Source organism: Coenobita brevimanus, chromosome 78 (assembly GCF_032717465.1).
Source record: "Coenobita brevimanus isolate Jiangsu-jjx chromosome 78, ASM3271746v2, whole genome shotgun sequence".
Taxonomy (NCBI): Eukaryota; Metazoa; Arthropoda; class Malacostraca; order Decapoda; family Coenobitidae; genus Coenobita; species Coenobita brevimanus.
Window position 1 is genome coordinate 48,009,309 of NC_137031.1, and position 16,887 is coordinate 48,026,195.

General features: G+C 43.7%; 1 protein-coding gene across 1 annotated transcript; it reads left to right on the top strand.

Annotated features, from left to right (window-relative positions):
• Positions 1-4,670: 4,670 nt before the first annotated feature.
• On the top strand, positions 4,671-12,451 carry lin-52 (DREAM core complex component lin-52). Its single transcript, XM_080279305.1, has 4 exons — positions 4,671-4,707; positions 6,292-6,360; positions 8,690-8,785; positions 11,281-12,451. Exons 1-4 carry the CDS (start codon positions 4,671-4,673, stop codon positions 11,421-11,423), a joined length of 345 nt encoding a protein of 114 aa, XP_080135431.1. The 3' UTR covers positions 11,424-12,451.
• Positions 12,452-16,887: the final 4,436 nt, after the last annotated feature.

The window sequence follows — 16,887 nt, forward strand, 5'->3', positions numbered from 1 at the left end:
AAGCAGTGATAAGAAACAGGGAAGTGAGCATGGAAGTGAAAAAGTTACTACATGACAGTATTGTGATACCAACTCTAACGTATGGAAGTGAAGCTTGGACGTTGTTGGAAGGACACAAGTCAAGAGTGAAAGCAGTGGAAATGAGTTATTTAAGAGGAGCCTGTGGAGTCACATGGAGAGACAGGCTGAAGCAGGAGGTCAGGAGTCGCCATATCAGCTGGACATCTCTGTCCAGATCTCCCATAGGATCGTGTATGGTGAAGTGCTCCTTGACCATACCGGGGAGAAATCTGAGGAGGGTGTTAAATGTATGCTGCTCCCAGGTTTCTGTGTCAGCTTCCGAGTATGTGGTGGTGACGAGCTGCCTGGCCTGGATGAGAGTGTCATCAAGGCTTCCGTTGAACATTAGGCTGTCCAGTTGGGACAGTGCTACCACTCTCCCTAGAGAGGGTGTGATTGCTTCCACTACTATTTTGGTGAAATTCGCCCATGTTAGTTTGGGGACGACTCTGGGTGCAACACTGGCTGCTGCTTTGCCGAGAAGTGGTAGGGTGACTGCGATCTTCTGTCTGTCACCTTCAAAGCCAATATCTAACAGCAGCTTGACTATGGATAGGTACGTGTGGATATCATACTGCTCCTGATCGAATTTGGGCAATTGTACATGCGGTTTGGTTGCCATTTTGATGATTTCCCTGTTTGCTCCTCTCTGTAGGCCTATTTGCCCAGGTCAAGAACCACTGCTGTCCACCAGTGTTATCCATCCATCCATCCATTGCCAGACGCCATGTATCCCAAACGGGGTGGTCAAGGGCTTAGAGTTAATTGTTTTACAGGGAGGGGCACTAATCCTCCACCAACCCCACTTGACATGTAGGGATGCCAACAGCATCTGGTGTTCCCAGGCGGTCACCCATCCAAGTACTAACCAGACCCAACGTTGCTTAACTTCGCTGATCGGACGGGCAGCTTCCTGTTCTAACAACACCTAAGGTATAGCTGGGTTCCCTTTCTAGACCGGAGCTTAAACACAGTGTGAGAGGAACAGGGCATAAAAACCACAGGGCAACAACCTTACATGTATATTACGAAATTCTAGGTACAGGAAGCTAGACAATTCATGAAACTATCCAAAGGCAAGAACTGGAATTGACAGGTATATATATTACAGGTATCACACAGGATACCGACAGTCTCGGGAACAGACGGACAGACACTGTACTTCAGTGAAGCTGGGATTACACTTTGTTCTAGGGTTGCTGGTACAGTACTTTATAATAATTATATACCTGTCCCGTACTACAACTAAATGGAATAGGGAGGTGGAACACTGTTCATGTCTCTTATCACATTTAGTAGAGTTCGGGTAGTTAGACACTGTCACTGTATTCTATACTCTGATAGTCACTTTCACTTTCACCTCGCGGGCAGAGAACTCACAGTCACTATGGGGATGGGGATGTGGGGCATGGGAGCGGGCCAACCAAGGGGAGGGAGCCGGCGGCTCACAGGCAGCGGCCCAGTGTCGACTGCGTCCCCTCAGGTGTCCTCTCATCGAGGGGCCATGGGACTACTTGTGGGGGCATCATCCTCTGGAACAGGCTATGGTCAGGCGTGATGAAGGACCCCACAGTGGAGGGGCTTGGTACTGGGGTTTGGTTCTTGGGACTGAGACCAAATATTCTCTGAAGGCACTCCTGCAGGCGCCCGGTGTGGAAAGGGTGTCGCTCCTCCTCTGGACTGGAGAGATCGTGCCCCAGGGTACCAGTGGCGCTGTGGAGAGCCCGTCTGCTGCGGTCTTGCTCCTACTGCTTCGCCGTCAGGGTAGGGCTGTGGCGTTGCTGGCAGCAGGAGTCCAACTGGTACTGGTCTCTGGCGCCGGCTGGATGGAGTGCAGCCCCGGGGTCAGGACGGGTCCTCTCCACCAGTCCTCTGTTGGAAGGTTCTCCTCCTGGAGGCTGCCTCGGTCTGGCGAGTCAAGGGTGGGACTTACTCTGCCACCCGTGGGGTGGCTCAGGCAGGAGTCTCCCTCAGGTTGTGAAGTCACTGGGGACGAGGGGCTTTTAAGGCATCCCTCCCTGGCACGGCTACCAGCCGTCGCAGAGGTCCATTGGGCAATGGAAGGAGGGCAGCTACAGGCCATCCCTTTCCTGTTGGTGCAGCAATAGGCAATCACCGGGGCCCGACTTCCATCGGGACTGCAGATGAAGTGCAGCTACCGGCTGTCACCTCTCTACGGGAGGGGCTACCGGCCGTCGCTGAAGTCCCGTATGAGGGGCGACATGTAGGCGAAGGGCGGCTACAGGCCGTCCCCTGTCTACTGGTGTGGCTGCAGGCTGTCACTGGTGTCGTGCCCCTCGAGACAACTGCAAAAGGTGAGAGGGCATACTGTTCTCTCCCCACGTGTGGCAACCGGACATCATGGGTTCTGCAGGGTGTGCATAGGCAGCACTATGAGTGACTGCAGGCCGTCTCTTAAAGGTGTGGCTACCAGCCGTCACGGCTGCACAGCTACAGGTCGTTGGTGGGGCACGACTATAGGCTGTTGCTTTTAGTGTGCAGCTACTGGCTGTCACTGGGGTGCTGTCTGGAGCTATTTTATTAGCTCCACCCCAATCCTGATGAAGGCTGGGTTGGTTGAAAGGTAATATACCCAGACTGAGATGTTCGAGCCGGGTGCATTCTGTAGAATACGGGAGCATGGCTGTATGGGACATACGTCCATATTGCATGGACGTCGTGCGTGCCCTACTTACCCTTCCACTGTCGCCTCCTGGGGGTGTTGTGATGCTCTGTTGCTACTAATTCAGTGATGCCGCAGCCCAGCCCTGACGGCAGCCTGATGGGAGGGAGACCGCAGATGCCGGACTCCCTGAGGCACCCCTGTAACCTCAGGGTGCAACCTCCCCAGCCCTAGATGATGGCGACCTCCTCCCCAGGGTGGGTGCTGGCAAGTGTGCCTACTTGCTCTGTTTGGCCTGAGCCCCGTGGACCAAGCCACTCAGCAAGTCCCCACGAGTGGAAGGCCTCTCACCATGCCCAGCAGCAGCCCACAGAAGATGACATCACCCTTGAGGGCCGTCCCATGGCCCTTACGAGAATGGATACCGGATGGGATCCCTCCAACACATAGCCAACACCTGGGGGCCACCTGACTCCTGCAGCCCCATCAGAGCCCTCATGCCTGCCCAGTGTAACAGTGACTGACTAGTGTATAGCGTGATATTAGTACTCATGTTGTATATGGTGCCTAACTAGTGCTCTGGTGACTGGGAAGTATGCTGTGTGTCTTTCATATTTATATTGTTTACTGTGTCCAGCTAGTGCCCCTACCACTGCATAATATATGGCGTGATACTTATATTCATATTGTGTACTTGAGACTAAATGACATACTGTGTGAGACATCCACATTGTGTACAGTGTCTGTCTAATGCCGTTACGACTGGATAGTATCCTGCGTGATACTGATACAACACAGTCCAGTCAGAGCCCTCTAGTCTGCCTAGCGCATTTGATACTGAACAGTGTATTGTGTATAACTTACATTCATACTGAACACCGGGAGTTGTAATTGAGATAATACACGTGTAAGGTTGTTGTCCAGTGTTTTTATGTCCTGCTCTTCTCGTTGTGTGTTCTAGCTCCGGTCTCGAAAGAGGACCCCAGCTCTACAGCTGGTGTTCTTAGAATGAGAAGTCGACCTAAAACACCTAGCATAACAGTACTAAACACAATACAAAGTACAGATTAATACACTCTTGGAGACACAGAGAACCCGGGTTGGGCTACTGGTGACTGGGCTGCTACAAGTGTCGTCCAGGTGTGGGAGGGGTCCTGTCAGGCATACTCTACCGCAGGAGACACGAGACCACTGTCAGGGGCCAGGTCATCTAAGGTGGGCTGCTGGGTGGTGTAGAATGAGGCTTTTCCCTGGTGGGGCCTCGGTGGAGCAGTCCCACCCCGATCCTGACGAGGGCTAGTCCAGCCGAGAAGTAGTCTCGCATCCCTGCGACGTCGTGGTTTTGCAGGTTCAGGGGAAGAGGGACACATCGCTCGCTGGTGCAGTGGTAACGCTCTCGCTTGCCAACTGGTTGACGGGAGTTCGTGCCGCACTCAGGTTGCGAAAAAGTTTCACTGACGAAGTGGGTGGTTACTGTCCCCCTTGAGCAAGGGGACGGGTGTGTGCGTGTGTTAAGGTCACAGCCTTGCCCTTAGATCGGACTATATGAGCTCTCAGCTCCCTTCCGGGAGGGTAAAAGCTGACGATCAAGACCATCAAGTGATCCTGACCGACCCGGTGAATTACAAGGTCGGGGCGCACCTGAGCCCGTCTCGCTCTGGGCCAGCGTCGCGCTCACCTGGCCCACTGTGGTGTCCACCTGGGGTGGGGGTGGGACTACGGCTCCGTAGCGGGGTTGGGGGTTTGGCGGCGGGAGCGCGCATTTCAGTCGCATACAGCCAATCATCAACCTGTCAAATGCATCTTCGCCTCGATAAAAAAAGAAAAAAAAAAGCTTAGTATACTTGCTAAACAAAGTGATATGTAAATAAATGACGGGAAATTATGCTGACGGCGAAAAGTCATGAAGGAATGTTATTGTTGTGACGGCGAATTGACTTGACGGCGAATTGTCCCGGACGGCGGAACCCTCTCAATATAAACAAACATGGCGTCCTCGGACGGAGGGAATTTTCAAGCTCCAGGTAAATTCTGAAGTATTATATTTAGTTGCTTTCAAGGACCTGTAACTTGCATTGAAAATTTCATGTTCGTTGTGCAGTAGGTGCAGAGTGTGTTCTGTAAAAATCTTGTAAGAGAGAAGGTTGACGGGTTGGTTGGATACGCTATTCCCAAGATAGCCTTCAAGAAGATTTGGATGCAGAAACTTTAAATATTGTGACACGGACTTTTGGCTACCGAATGTTGTTGTATTAACGTACTCAGAGGTGGTTTTCATTTCCCAACTTGATGCTAGGTTAGGTTAGATTGAATTATTGAAGTTAGGTTTAGTTAAATAGGTTAGGACAGTCCCTTCCTCCATTACCCTGATGAATCAAATGAGTTAACACAGTGGAACATAGCTAAAAACAATGGGGAAACATTTTGCATGAAACAGGTACTTACCACCCCAGAAATAATCAGAAAAGTATAATAGACCATCAGGGAGAAGAAAAACTGATCTGTTAAGATGTTTGTACTGCTTCAAATGTGTCAGCATTTCACTACACACTCCATCAGTTCCTGAGGCTTTCCCCATTTTGACTTTCTTCATTGCTTCCACAACTGCCATCCTACTGATTTCTTCCTCTCTTCTCACATCCCTCCTTCTCCCAGCCATTCCCCAGCCACTTATGCTGTGTGTATTCTACAGTTAATGTTTAATATACTTAGCAAGGAGTGAAATTTTTTCAAGAAGGTCAGAGGGGGGACTTTGAGAAAATTTGGAATACTTCCAGACCCATTTTTCCTTATAATTTGGGTTTCAGTGGTCCCATCTACGTGGTTTCCACTTGCCCAATGAAATGCCCAGATCCATTAACCGCGTTGCTGTGGGGGGGGGGGCACTCTACAGTACATGATTGAATTATGAACTGTGTTTTCAGTGACTAGTTTAATATTGCTTTGAAGAGTACTGTAGCTGTACTTTTTTGTTATTTCTGTTGGAGATGAAAGGGTGAGACAGTGATGGGTTGTGCAGTATGGCGGAGAAGATATGCAGTGTGAAGATAAATACTGAACATTGTTTGGTTGACTGGGTGTAAGTAATTTTTGTTATCTACCCCACTTGAGCAGAAATGGGTAGGTTGGGTTAAGAGGAGTAGATAGTATGGTGGTGAGTTGTGAGGCATGAAACTGTTTGTTAGCTGGTAAGATTTTGAGATGTATTGATTCAAAACTTCCAATTTGGGTGATATGGACAAAGAGGAATTGGGTGGGATGTTCTGAAAGGTGGGTAGTGTGACACAATGAGGGAAATTTACCAAGTGAAAAAAGTTGTAGGCCAGCCAGGATCAGTCATTATGATGATATTTACCCCATCCAAGCAGAAATAGGTGAGGTGGTGGAAATCAAGGACATCTGCATGGTGATAGGTAGCTGGGTAAGATGAAGGAAGTATATCCTGCCAGTACCGTATGGATGTTGTGGGTTGGCTGGTGAGAAATGTCGTAGATTTCTTGTACTGTAAATCTTTACTTGACAGTAGATAAGACTATCACTTTGTCATCACATTATCCGATGAAGCAGACAAAGAATAAACTCATGAATTATATTTATCTTGCTTACAGACAAAGAACTGTCACTGCTGAGTCTGGAAAAGCTTGATCGCTCCAGTCCTGACCTCTGGCCTGAACAAAGTGAGTCATGTTGAGCTGGTATCACAGTTTTTGTTATAACTAACATATTTTGGCTTTATGTTGTCAGGGATTGATATGCTGTATATTGTAGCATTCTTTGCCTACTCAGATTTTTTTTATTTTTTTTATTAAGTGATGTTTGATCTTAGCAAATAGCATGTGGATCTGAGTGTGTACCAGGTATTTTACATTGTCGCTTGAACTGCAGCTTACTGTACATCACTTGAGGCCCAGTGTCTGAAAGATGCCGTACATCACTTGAAACTGGCTTAACTTCTAATATTCTGTCCTTTGTTTTGGTGCAAGTAGGTGACTAATATCTTGAAATACAACATGTGCAGGAACCAGGATCTTTATTCAGCCACTCTCCTTGCTCATCTAAGGAAAAGGCAGCATGACAGCTCACCATCACTCCCTTCTTCCCCTCATTCAACAAGCACCAGCACTGAGAAAGAGCTGAGAACATCAGTGAGTGGAATGCAAATGCTAGTTCATGGCAACTAAAAAAAAAAAATGCAGCACCACCATCACCTCTTTCCTTCATACAACCAGTACCAACATTGAGGAAGAGCTGAGGCCATCGAGTGGGTTGCAGATGCTACACCCTACCTCATCTGCCTCCATTTTGCCTGCCCCTTATTATTATTGCTGCCTGGCTTGCCCCTATACTGCCTTGTTGTCTCATTGCACATATCGTTTCTTGCCTTGCCTCATCGCTTTCCTACTGCCTTACTGCATCATTCTCCCATCACCTCACCACATTACTCTCCTGTCACCTCGTTGCATCATTTTTCTGCCACCTCATTACATCGTTCCCCACCTCCACACTGCTATGCTTTCTCTTGGTCTTACCACTTCACTCTCCCATCACTCATCACCTCTTCCCCCTGACAACCTGGAGTGATCACACAGGCCCTCCAGCTGACCCCCTAGCCTTGAGGTAGACCTTTGGTGGCAACTTGGGCTGATGTACAACATACTACAGGCGAGTGAGAGAAATGTTTTTTTATATTTTACGAAATGTGGCCCATGACCCCCACTGTATCCCCATTTTACCCATGTTAAATTGACACTGATTTATGACTGATCAGTGTGCTGTCAGTTCTTATTTGACGCAGCCCTATCATAAATTGGGTCATTATTGTCAAAAAAAGGCCCCAACTTTTTCATCATTGTTTAGCTTAAGCAGTTCATCACATACTGGTTCATTATATAACAAGGGTCTTTTGTACATTGATATTCATTGTGCTTCAATCATTTCTTTGGTGACAAGAAATTGTTAGTCCATGCCCAGGTGTTCAGTGTTCCTGGCCTCTTTTCGCTCGTATTCTGCCATATTCCGTCTGAGGAACTCTTCCTTAGGTGCCTCCAGAGTAAGAATGTTGTTCACTAAAATACCTTCTTTGGAAGCCCATTTCTTACTCATAGCAAGTGAGTTTTGTAGACATCTGGTGCACTACGTTCTTCCTGAGAGTGTGTTACTTTCTCTGCCTCCAAAGGTTTCAGTGATGTTCCACACTGCATTAGTGGCTTGACCTCAAGTGGTTGGTTGTGGACTTCCGAAAACCCAGTTGCCACTAGGTGCATGAATTATGCCATGGGGAGCTCATTCTAAGGAGTGGATGAGATCATGAGACACTGATGAACTTTTAGGAAGGTCATCATGCTTTGTGAGATACAGTGTTATAACTCGAGACATGAGACATTGCACCCACTCCTCAGCTCCATGAATCTGGATTATTTCTTCTTGCCTCCATTTCAAATGCTTGAGTGTGTCAGAAGTGGCTTAAAGCCTCTTTCTAGGGTGTGTCCTTAACTCGTTACATACCAGTAAAAACTGGATTTATAGCTCCTGGATTTATAGCTCCCTCCCCTCCCTCCCCTTTTTTTTTTTTTTAGGTTGCAGTGAAAAATGTGGATTTTATGTTTACAGTGAAAAATGGACTAATAGTTTTCTTTTTTCTTCCCCCCCCCCTTTTTTTTTTTCTAGTAGTAGCTGCAGGAAGAGTGGATTTTATATTTACAGTATCATCTTTTGTTTCAGAAAATATCATTGTCATGATCGTCATGCAATCTTTGGGGAAATTTTAAAAGTTATAATTCATTTACAAGAGCTTACTTCTGTACATTTTTCAAGTTGTAATTCATTTGTAGAAGTTTACTTACTGTATATTTTACAAGCTATTGCCTCAGCCAAGGTAGGTACTATGTTAAGATATGATAAGGTTAACAATAATGTTTTGGTTTGTGTTGGTTAGGCCTAAGTATATTAGGCCATGAAATACATACGATACTTGTAGTCTGTCATTGCTTACTGTTCTTCCCACAGTTCCTGGTGTGTATGATTTTGCACCATTGTCCCCTCCAACCCCAGAGCCACCCAAGTTACTTAATCTTGATGACCAGGACTACAGCCTCTTATACCGTGAGTTGTTCCTCATGTGCTCCATGTGGAACAGACCCCCCATGGATGTTGTTAATAGCACCACAGAGAGCAATTTAAAAGGAACCTCAGTAATACTGTACACACACTAGCATGATTGTGAATTGGATATGCATTCTTAAGCAGATATGAAGTAATTTATCTCAGTATGGACAGCAAGGCCATTTTGATACTAACTTTTCCCTCTGACACATGCACACATGCACTCTGTCTCTCTCTGTGTTTGTGTATGCACATGTGCACACATTTACATGCGTGTTTTTAAATTACTGTTTATGGAGACAGATGTGTGGATTAATTGGAATCAAGATATGTGGAATTATTGGAACCATATAGCATATTTAACCCCTTGTGGTCAGGCATTGTTTATAAAATCGACTGTCAGGAGCAGGTTTTTTTTTTTTGTAAAAAACAAGTGATTTATTAAACTTATCATAAAAATCTTTTTACCTCACAAAGTACAACTCTTTAACTTTAAAATGAGTGGTGTTCCAGTGCCCTACGATTATTTATTGTAAAGCATTTGCTGAGAATGTAAGAATGTCTAAACGTTCTGGAACGGGGACCGACTTCCCCATCAAACACATTCCAGAATGGAGACCAACCTTTAGGGGTTCAGCTGAAGTTTTTGGTAGAGAGTCTGCACAGTTGTGAGCAAGATGGTGCTGTTGGTGTATCTATAGCCAAATGCCCTAATCCCCTAAGGGGTGATCACAAACAAATTGCTTCCATGTTGCCCTGTCCCCTGCCATTTTGCTGCTGTCCCCTCAACTTACGCCTCCTCTACTCCATCCTTCCATCTCATCTGTGTTCTCCTCCTCCATCTCACTCACATACACTCTCTTAGTTAGTCTCATTCTCCATCCTTTCCACATGGCCAAATCACCTCAGTATATATCTCTTAACGCTTACTATCACATCAGCACCACAACTCTCCACCACTTCCTCATTTGTCAGTCTGTCTCTCTCCATATAACTCCACATGCTTTGCCCAGATATTTCCACTGCTCTCACTCTTGACTTGCATCCTTCCAACAGGTCCAGGCTTCACTTCCATAAGTTAATGGGGATTATAATGTTGTGCAGCAACTTTTTTACTTCCATGCTTACTTCCTTATTTCTTATTGCTGCTTTCAAAGAACCAGAAACCTTTCTTCTCTGTTGTATCCTTTCAAGCACTTCATCATCCAAACTTTCATCCATACTCATCACACTTCCCAAGTACAGTACTTAAATGCACTCAGATTTTCCATTTCCTCAGTGTCCAGGCTCACAGTGCATTCAGTGACTTCATTTCTCTCAAAGACTGTAACTTCCTTCTTTCCTACATTTGCCTTTAGACTACGTTTATTACGCACTCTCCCAAACTTGTTCACCTAGCCTTGCGGTTCCCCTTTGTCTTCACACTAAAATACGGTATCATCTGCAAACAACAGCAAACACTGCCCTGTCTCTTTGGCACCACCCCAACATCCACTACCCTACTTGTATCTCTTATAACTCCATGCATATACAAATTGAACAACCATGGGCACATGACACATCCCTGGTTCAGTCCAACATTCAGATATATAAATTCACTCAGTTCACCATCCACACGCACTGCAGCCCTAGTACCTTCTTACATACTCATGGCATTCAACAGCATCTCATGCACTCCCTGTATTTTTTATATTTTTCACATTGCTTGTCTATTCACAGTGTCATATGTATTCTCCAAATCCATGAAGGCATTATACAACTTCTTTCCCTTCTCTAGAAACTTTCCACAAAACATTGTAGGATGAACATCTGATATACAGAACCTTATCCCTTCCTGAAACCTCCCTGTACTAACGTAGGATGAATACACTTAAACCTCAATTTAAGGCACTAAACGGGGAGTCAACTTGTCCCTTACTTGAAATCGTCCATTGTTTTACCACATATAAAGACAATCTAATTATGAAATGCAATGATTGTTTCACTTATCTTACATATTTATATCATTATGAATATTATTTTATGGGTACTGTATAAAGAAACATATTAATGTGTTTAACCTAGACATGCGGTATCGTTTTTGAATGGTCCTTTCCGTTTGTCAGGTAGAATATGGAGTCCCTTAAATCCGAAATCCCTTAAATGGAGAACCCTTTGCTAAATGCCAAATTCCACTTGAAACTGTATGAACAGAAACCAAGATTCACTACTGATAGCTGTGATAACTGTACTGAGCTAAGCATATTATTATTAAAAGAAAAGCTCACTTGGAATCAGTTGGGAAACTAAAATATTCTCTTTTTCACAAGAATAATTAAAGTTACTGCATGTTGAAATGAGAGTTGATTATGCCAACTTTTTCTTTCTTTTTTCTGGAAAAAGTTCTATTGATGTATGATTTTTTACTGTATCTCATAAACCTGCTAGTAAAGACACATTGGAATCATGCATAAAAATTTTCATATGCACTGATGGCATGTCCATGTTGATGACAGAGTTCCGGCACTTGACAGCACTGGAGATCATTGAGGAGGTGAAGAAACTTCAAAATGTAGCTTACCAGCTTGGTTTGGAGGAGGCCAAGGAGATGACCCGTGGCAAGTACCTTCACATCCTCAACAACCGCAAGCCAAAATGACCTCCCACACCACGTACACAGAGAAGGGAGGCTTGGAGGTAGAGAGGGCTGCAAAGGAGGGGAAACACATTCTAAGATACAGGTGGAGAATGAAGACTAGAAAAGACATGGGGGATTGAATGAGGAACTGAAACACAGTACTGTATACAGATGAGGAAAGTAGAAGAGGACTTGTGTGTTGTTGTTACCATGGTCCCTGGCAACTGAAACACAGTACTGTATGCAGATAAGGAAAGTAGGAGAGGACTTTTGTGTTGTTGTTACCTTGGTCCCTGGCTCATCTTGATGTGACCTAGTTAACTTCAGGTTTAAGCTGCCCTTCTCTTGCAGTCCATCATCCTCCATTGGGGAATGGGAAGGAGCTGAAGGGCATTTGTATAAACAGGCAGCAGAACTGCCACGTTGTATTGGTGCCATCACATTTAAGGTGTCCCTCTGCATCACCATAGGACCTGTAAATAAAGAAGACAGTGCATATGCATGGGAACTGTCAACAGTTGTGCAATCACAAGACACAATATCGTATTCTAGATCTATCTATCTATCTATTGCCAGACGCCTCAATCCCGTTCGGGGTGGCCATAAATAAATCGCCTCCACGTCACCCTGTCCCCCACCATTTTACTGCCCTGCTCCCAACTCACACCCCCCTCTCTCATATTCCTCTCCACCCCATCCCTCCATCTCATCCTCAGCCTCCCCCTCCCTCTCCCCCCCTCCACCTCACTCACATACAGTCTCTTCGTCAGTCTTTCACCCTCCATCCTCTCCATATTCTAGATAATCGTTGTTAATGGCCACTGAGAAGGGAAGCCACATGAAAGCTATATATACTGTTCATTAAAGATGAGGGGCTGCAAGAATTACAGATCATATTCAAATTCTCTAAAGTACCAGTTGATGCTAAAGTGTTTGGTTTCTTAAATTATCTTTACAACTTTAAAAAATTAGTTTAAAAACAATGTGTTGTTTGCTGCATGTAACTGTATTTATTTATTTATCTGTTCTGTTTTCTTAGTAGTGTGTGTGTGAGTGGGGTGGAAGGGGAAGGGAGAGGGGTAGGGGAGACCAATAATGAGACAGAGGTGTGGGGTACAGAGGAATATGAGAGAGGAAAGTGTGAGTTGGAGAATAGGCACCTTGACGGCATAGGACAGGGTGACATGGAGGCAAATTGTGTGTGGCCACTCCAATACTTTCATTCATGAGCAACATTTGTAGAACAAAGTAGCTGAGTCATCTGTTCCAGTTTATCAATTTGGAAGTATTTTGCTTAGGAACTTATAAACACCCAGCCCCTGGTGAGATGGTGCACCATCAGCTTGAAGATGTTAGTTAACCCGCCCTGTCCCGTTGACGTATGGGTACGTTGCAACGATTTGCATTTGCCAGTCCCGGCAATGTACCGGTATGTCGTGCAATTGCAAGGTCCCTAATTTGCACAATTTTCAATTTTCGCACATGATTTTTCGTATGTATACACGGGACACCTTCCTCTATTCCTTTACAAGATGCCAAGCAGGGACAATGCCTTACACCGCATAACCTCCCCCCTCCCCCCCTCACTCCATTGTCTCTGCAATTCACCTGTTACCAGTGACCTGGCCAATAAAGACATTCAGGGCCAGAGTGATTCCCCAATCGATGACAATGTGGAGGACAAGGTTTACATAGCATTACAGGAAGAAACAGTCAGAAATGATGATCAGGTAATGTGGGAAAAAAAAGGTCATGAATGGTGATTAGTTAGTGAGTGAAACAATGCTTATAATGCCTATTTTACTGCTTGAAAACCAATATACTCTCATACTACATATAAATTCGTACCAAGTAAATAAATATATACCGTTTATGAGTTCCCATAGAACTCGTTTTCTTTGGTGCCAGCATGTTAGAAAACCCAGTCAGGTAAGGAGGAACTCCTACCTGGATTAAGTATTTTAAACCTCAGGTGAGCAATTTCTCTATGAATTTTCGATGTTTCTCACCAAAAGCGAAGGTTTTAGCCAAAAAAAATTTTTCGAAAATACCTCGGGACTGGGGGATGTCGGAGGTGTGGTAAAACCTCGGGACGTGACGGGTTAATGATCTTCCAGCTGTGGTACCATAATTTCACTGAAAACAGATATTTGCTATAAAATTGTAAAGATAATATGTAAAAAACTTTTATTATTGATACTTAAGTTTGAAATACAGGGACTGTGCATGTAAAAGTATTGGGAGTTAAATAACATTCCTAGAGAATGATTTTTCAGAAAATTTAATTTGAGTTGTATAAGTAAAGGCTTGTGATGAACAGGAAATTCTCTGTATTGGCCCCTAGTATTTCGCCTGTGCATTATTCAAGCATTGAATCTCTTAGAATATAGTTTTTGCCTTTGATATTGTACAGTACTGTATGATGATTTGAATATTCTTGCATACCTTTTTTATTAATTTTATTATTATTATTATTATTATGGTGGTAGGTGGTGGCAACCATCATCCACTCACTTGATATAGTTCTGCCTACTTCTTCCTTAGCCTTTATCATTCGTTTTCTGTGCCTGCCGCCCTCTTTTCCTATTTCTCTCATTTTTCCTGTAACTTCTTATTGCTCTTCTTTCCTTTACAGTTGGCTTTACATTGAGTGACAAGCCAAATGGTTTCCTGTAAGCCAAGAAACCATTTACAATGCTGGGTGGTAACCAAATAGGCAAACCATACATGCTCCCTACGTGTCAGCAAGCGGGTTGTTGGAGGGTTAGTACCCCTCCCTGTAAAACCAATAACTCAAAGTCAAATGCCACCCCTTACGGGATTAGGGCGTCTGGCAATAGATAGATAGATTATTATTATTATTATTATTATTTATTTATTTATTTATTTTTTTATTAGTGGCCTGTCATCTCTGTTATAGAGTCATCATCATCATCATCATCTGGACCTCCTTTCCCACCGTAGAGCAGGGTGAACAAATTTAAATACATGCTCAGTACATGTAGCAATAGCTGCAGTTGTCTTTCATTACAAAGCTGCAGATACTTGTCCATTTTGTTAATTTATCTGGCGCTTGACATTTAAGGGATCTTTGTCGTATGGAGGGACCATTGTGCTCCCTCTGTATATTGTAAGATAATTTTCACCCTGAAACTAATTATAACGTGTTGGATTCTCCTTTTAACCCAGTAGTTTGGGACACCTTCCCCATAAAGGATAATAAATGCAGGCCTTTCATACAGGGTGAGGAAAGGATTGTGATTACTTTCCAGGTACAGTACTGATAATTATTAGCTAAAACGGAAATTGTTAATTGCCTTGGAAGTACATCCTGCAATGTATTGTTGTTGTATATATTTATCCTGTATATATTTTGGTTCTTAGGAACTTGTTTGTGGATAGTTTCTTCACACACTTTCTTTCTGTGTCTTATATTTTTCATTCTGTTGCATTATCCAGTATAAATGATGCAAAAATCTTGAGTGTTTCCCTGTGTTATTCCTAGTCGAGTGCTTCCTTTTTATCCTCATAGTCCAGTACAAACATTTTCAAAAATCAGAGTAAGGAAAGGTTAGATTTAAGGTAAAATTTTTCATTAATGAATGTTATGATAATTGGAATGTCCCTGTTACTAGGTAGTTAAACTTAACCAAAGTACTTATTTATTTCACTATTCAAATATAAAGTTATATTTGCAAAGCATTTGTCATTTTCATAACCTTTTGAAGTACTAACCTACAGCTAATTAAATTTAATACTGAATTCACACACACACACACACACACACACAGAAGACACAATAGTGAAAGGGCATATAATAATTACAAACAGGCAAGAAACGATTATACAAGAATAAGGAGGGAAGCCCAAAAACAGTTTGAGGAGGATATAATAAATAAAAGTAATGATCAACCAAAGCTGTTTTACAGCTACATCAGAATCAAAACCAAAGTAAAAGATATAATACAATCCATTATGGACGAGGGAATCACTTATACACAAGAGAAAGATATTTGTGAAGCACTAAATAAGAATTTCCAATTAGTTTTTACAGAAGAAAAAAATTTTGAGGGGACTATGTGGAACATGCATGTCCACACATGCTACCAGACATACAAATAGCAGAAAAAGTAATACAGGAGGAGTTAAGTAGATTAGACAGAGGAAAAGCAAGTGGTCCTGATGAAATTTCATGTTGGGTACTATGAGAATGTGCAAAGGAGTTAAGTAAACCATTATTTTTAATTTTCAAGAAATCCTTGAGTCAAGGTAAACTACCTGATATTTGGAAGAAAGCAAATATTGTCCCCTTATTCAAGAAAAGAAATAGACAAAATCCACTCAACTACCGACCAGTATCACTGAAAAGTGTTGTAAGCAAGGTATTAGAAAAGCTTATAAAAGAAAAGCTTGGGTAAATCATCTAGAAGAACACAGTATGATAACAGAAAGACAGTTTGGTTTCAGAAAAGGAAAATCATGTGTTACTAATCTGTTGACCTACTATGACAGAGTAACAAACACAGTACAGGAAAGAGAAGGATGAGTGGACAGTATCTATTTAGATTTCAAGAAAGCTTTTGACACAGTACTACACCAAAGACTTTTATAGAAACTGTACCATCAAGGAGGAATTCGAGGCAAACTGTTTTGTTGTATGCAAGATGTTCTCATAAAAAGAGAAATGAGAACAGTACTAAGAGGAAACTACTCATCATGGAAAGAAGTGACTAGTGGAGTACCACAGGGTTCAGTGCTGGCACCAATCATGTTTTTAGTGTATATAAATGATATAAACAGTAACACTGGAAATGAGAGCTATCTGAATATGTTTGCAGATGATGCAAAAATACAAAGGAGAATTACTAACACAGACTCTTGTAAAGAGCTACAAGAAGAATTAAATAAACTTCATGAATGGAGTAATACATGGCAAATGGAATTCAATGTGGACACACACACACACACACACACACACACACACACACACACACACACTGCAACCACATCAAACGATACACCCCCACCCACCACACAACACATTCACCTACACACACACACACACACACACACACACACACACACACACACACTGCTACCACATCAATCTGTACACCCCCCCCCACCCCCCCGAACACAAAACATCCACACACACACACACACACACACACACACACACACAGCAACCACATCAAACCATTCACCCCCACCCTCCACACACAACACATGCATCCACCCACCCACATCCACACACACACACACACACACACACACACACACACACACACACACACACACACCGCTCGCTGGTGCAGTGATAACACTCTCGCTTGCCAACTGGTGGATGGGAGTTCGCGCCTCGCTCAGGTTGCGAAAAGTTTCACTGACGAAGTGGGCGGTTACTGTCCCCCTTGAGCAAGGGGACGGGTGTGTGCGTGTGTGAAGGTCACAGCCATGCCCTTAGATCGGACTATATGAGCTCTCA

Excerpts from the sequence above, each read along its gene's own strand:
- lin-52 (XM_080279305.1), top strand. The coding sequence starts at position 4,671 with ATGGCGTCCTCGGACGGAGGGAATTTTCAAGCTCCAG. Across the intron at positions 4,708-6,291 it reads AGGGAATTTTCAAGCTCCAG|ACAAAGAACTGTCACTGCTG; the intron begins GTAAATTCTGAA and ends TCTTGCTTACAG. Across the intron at positions 6,361-8,689 it reads TGACCTCTGGCCTGAACAAA|TTCCTGGTGTGTATGATTTT; the intron begins GTGAGTCATGTT and ends TTCTTCCCACAG.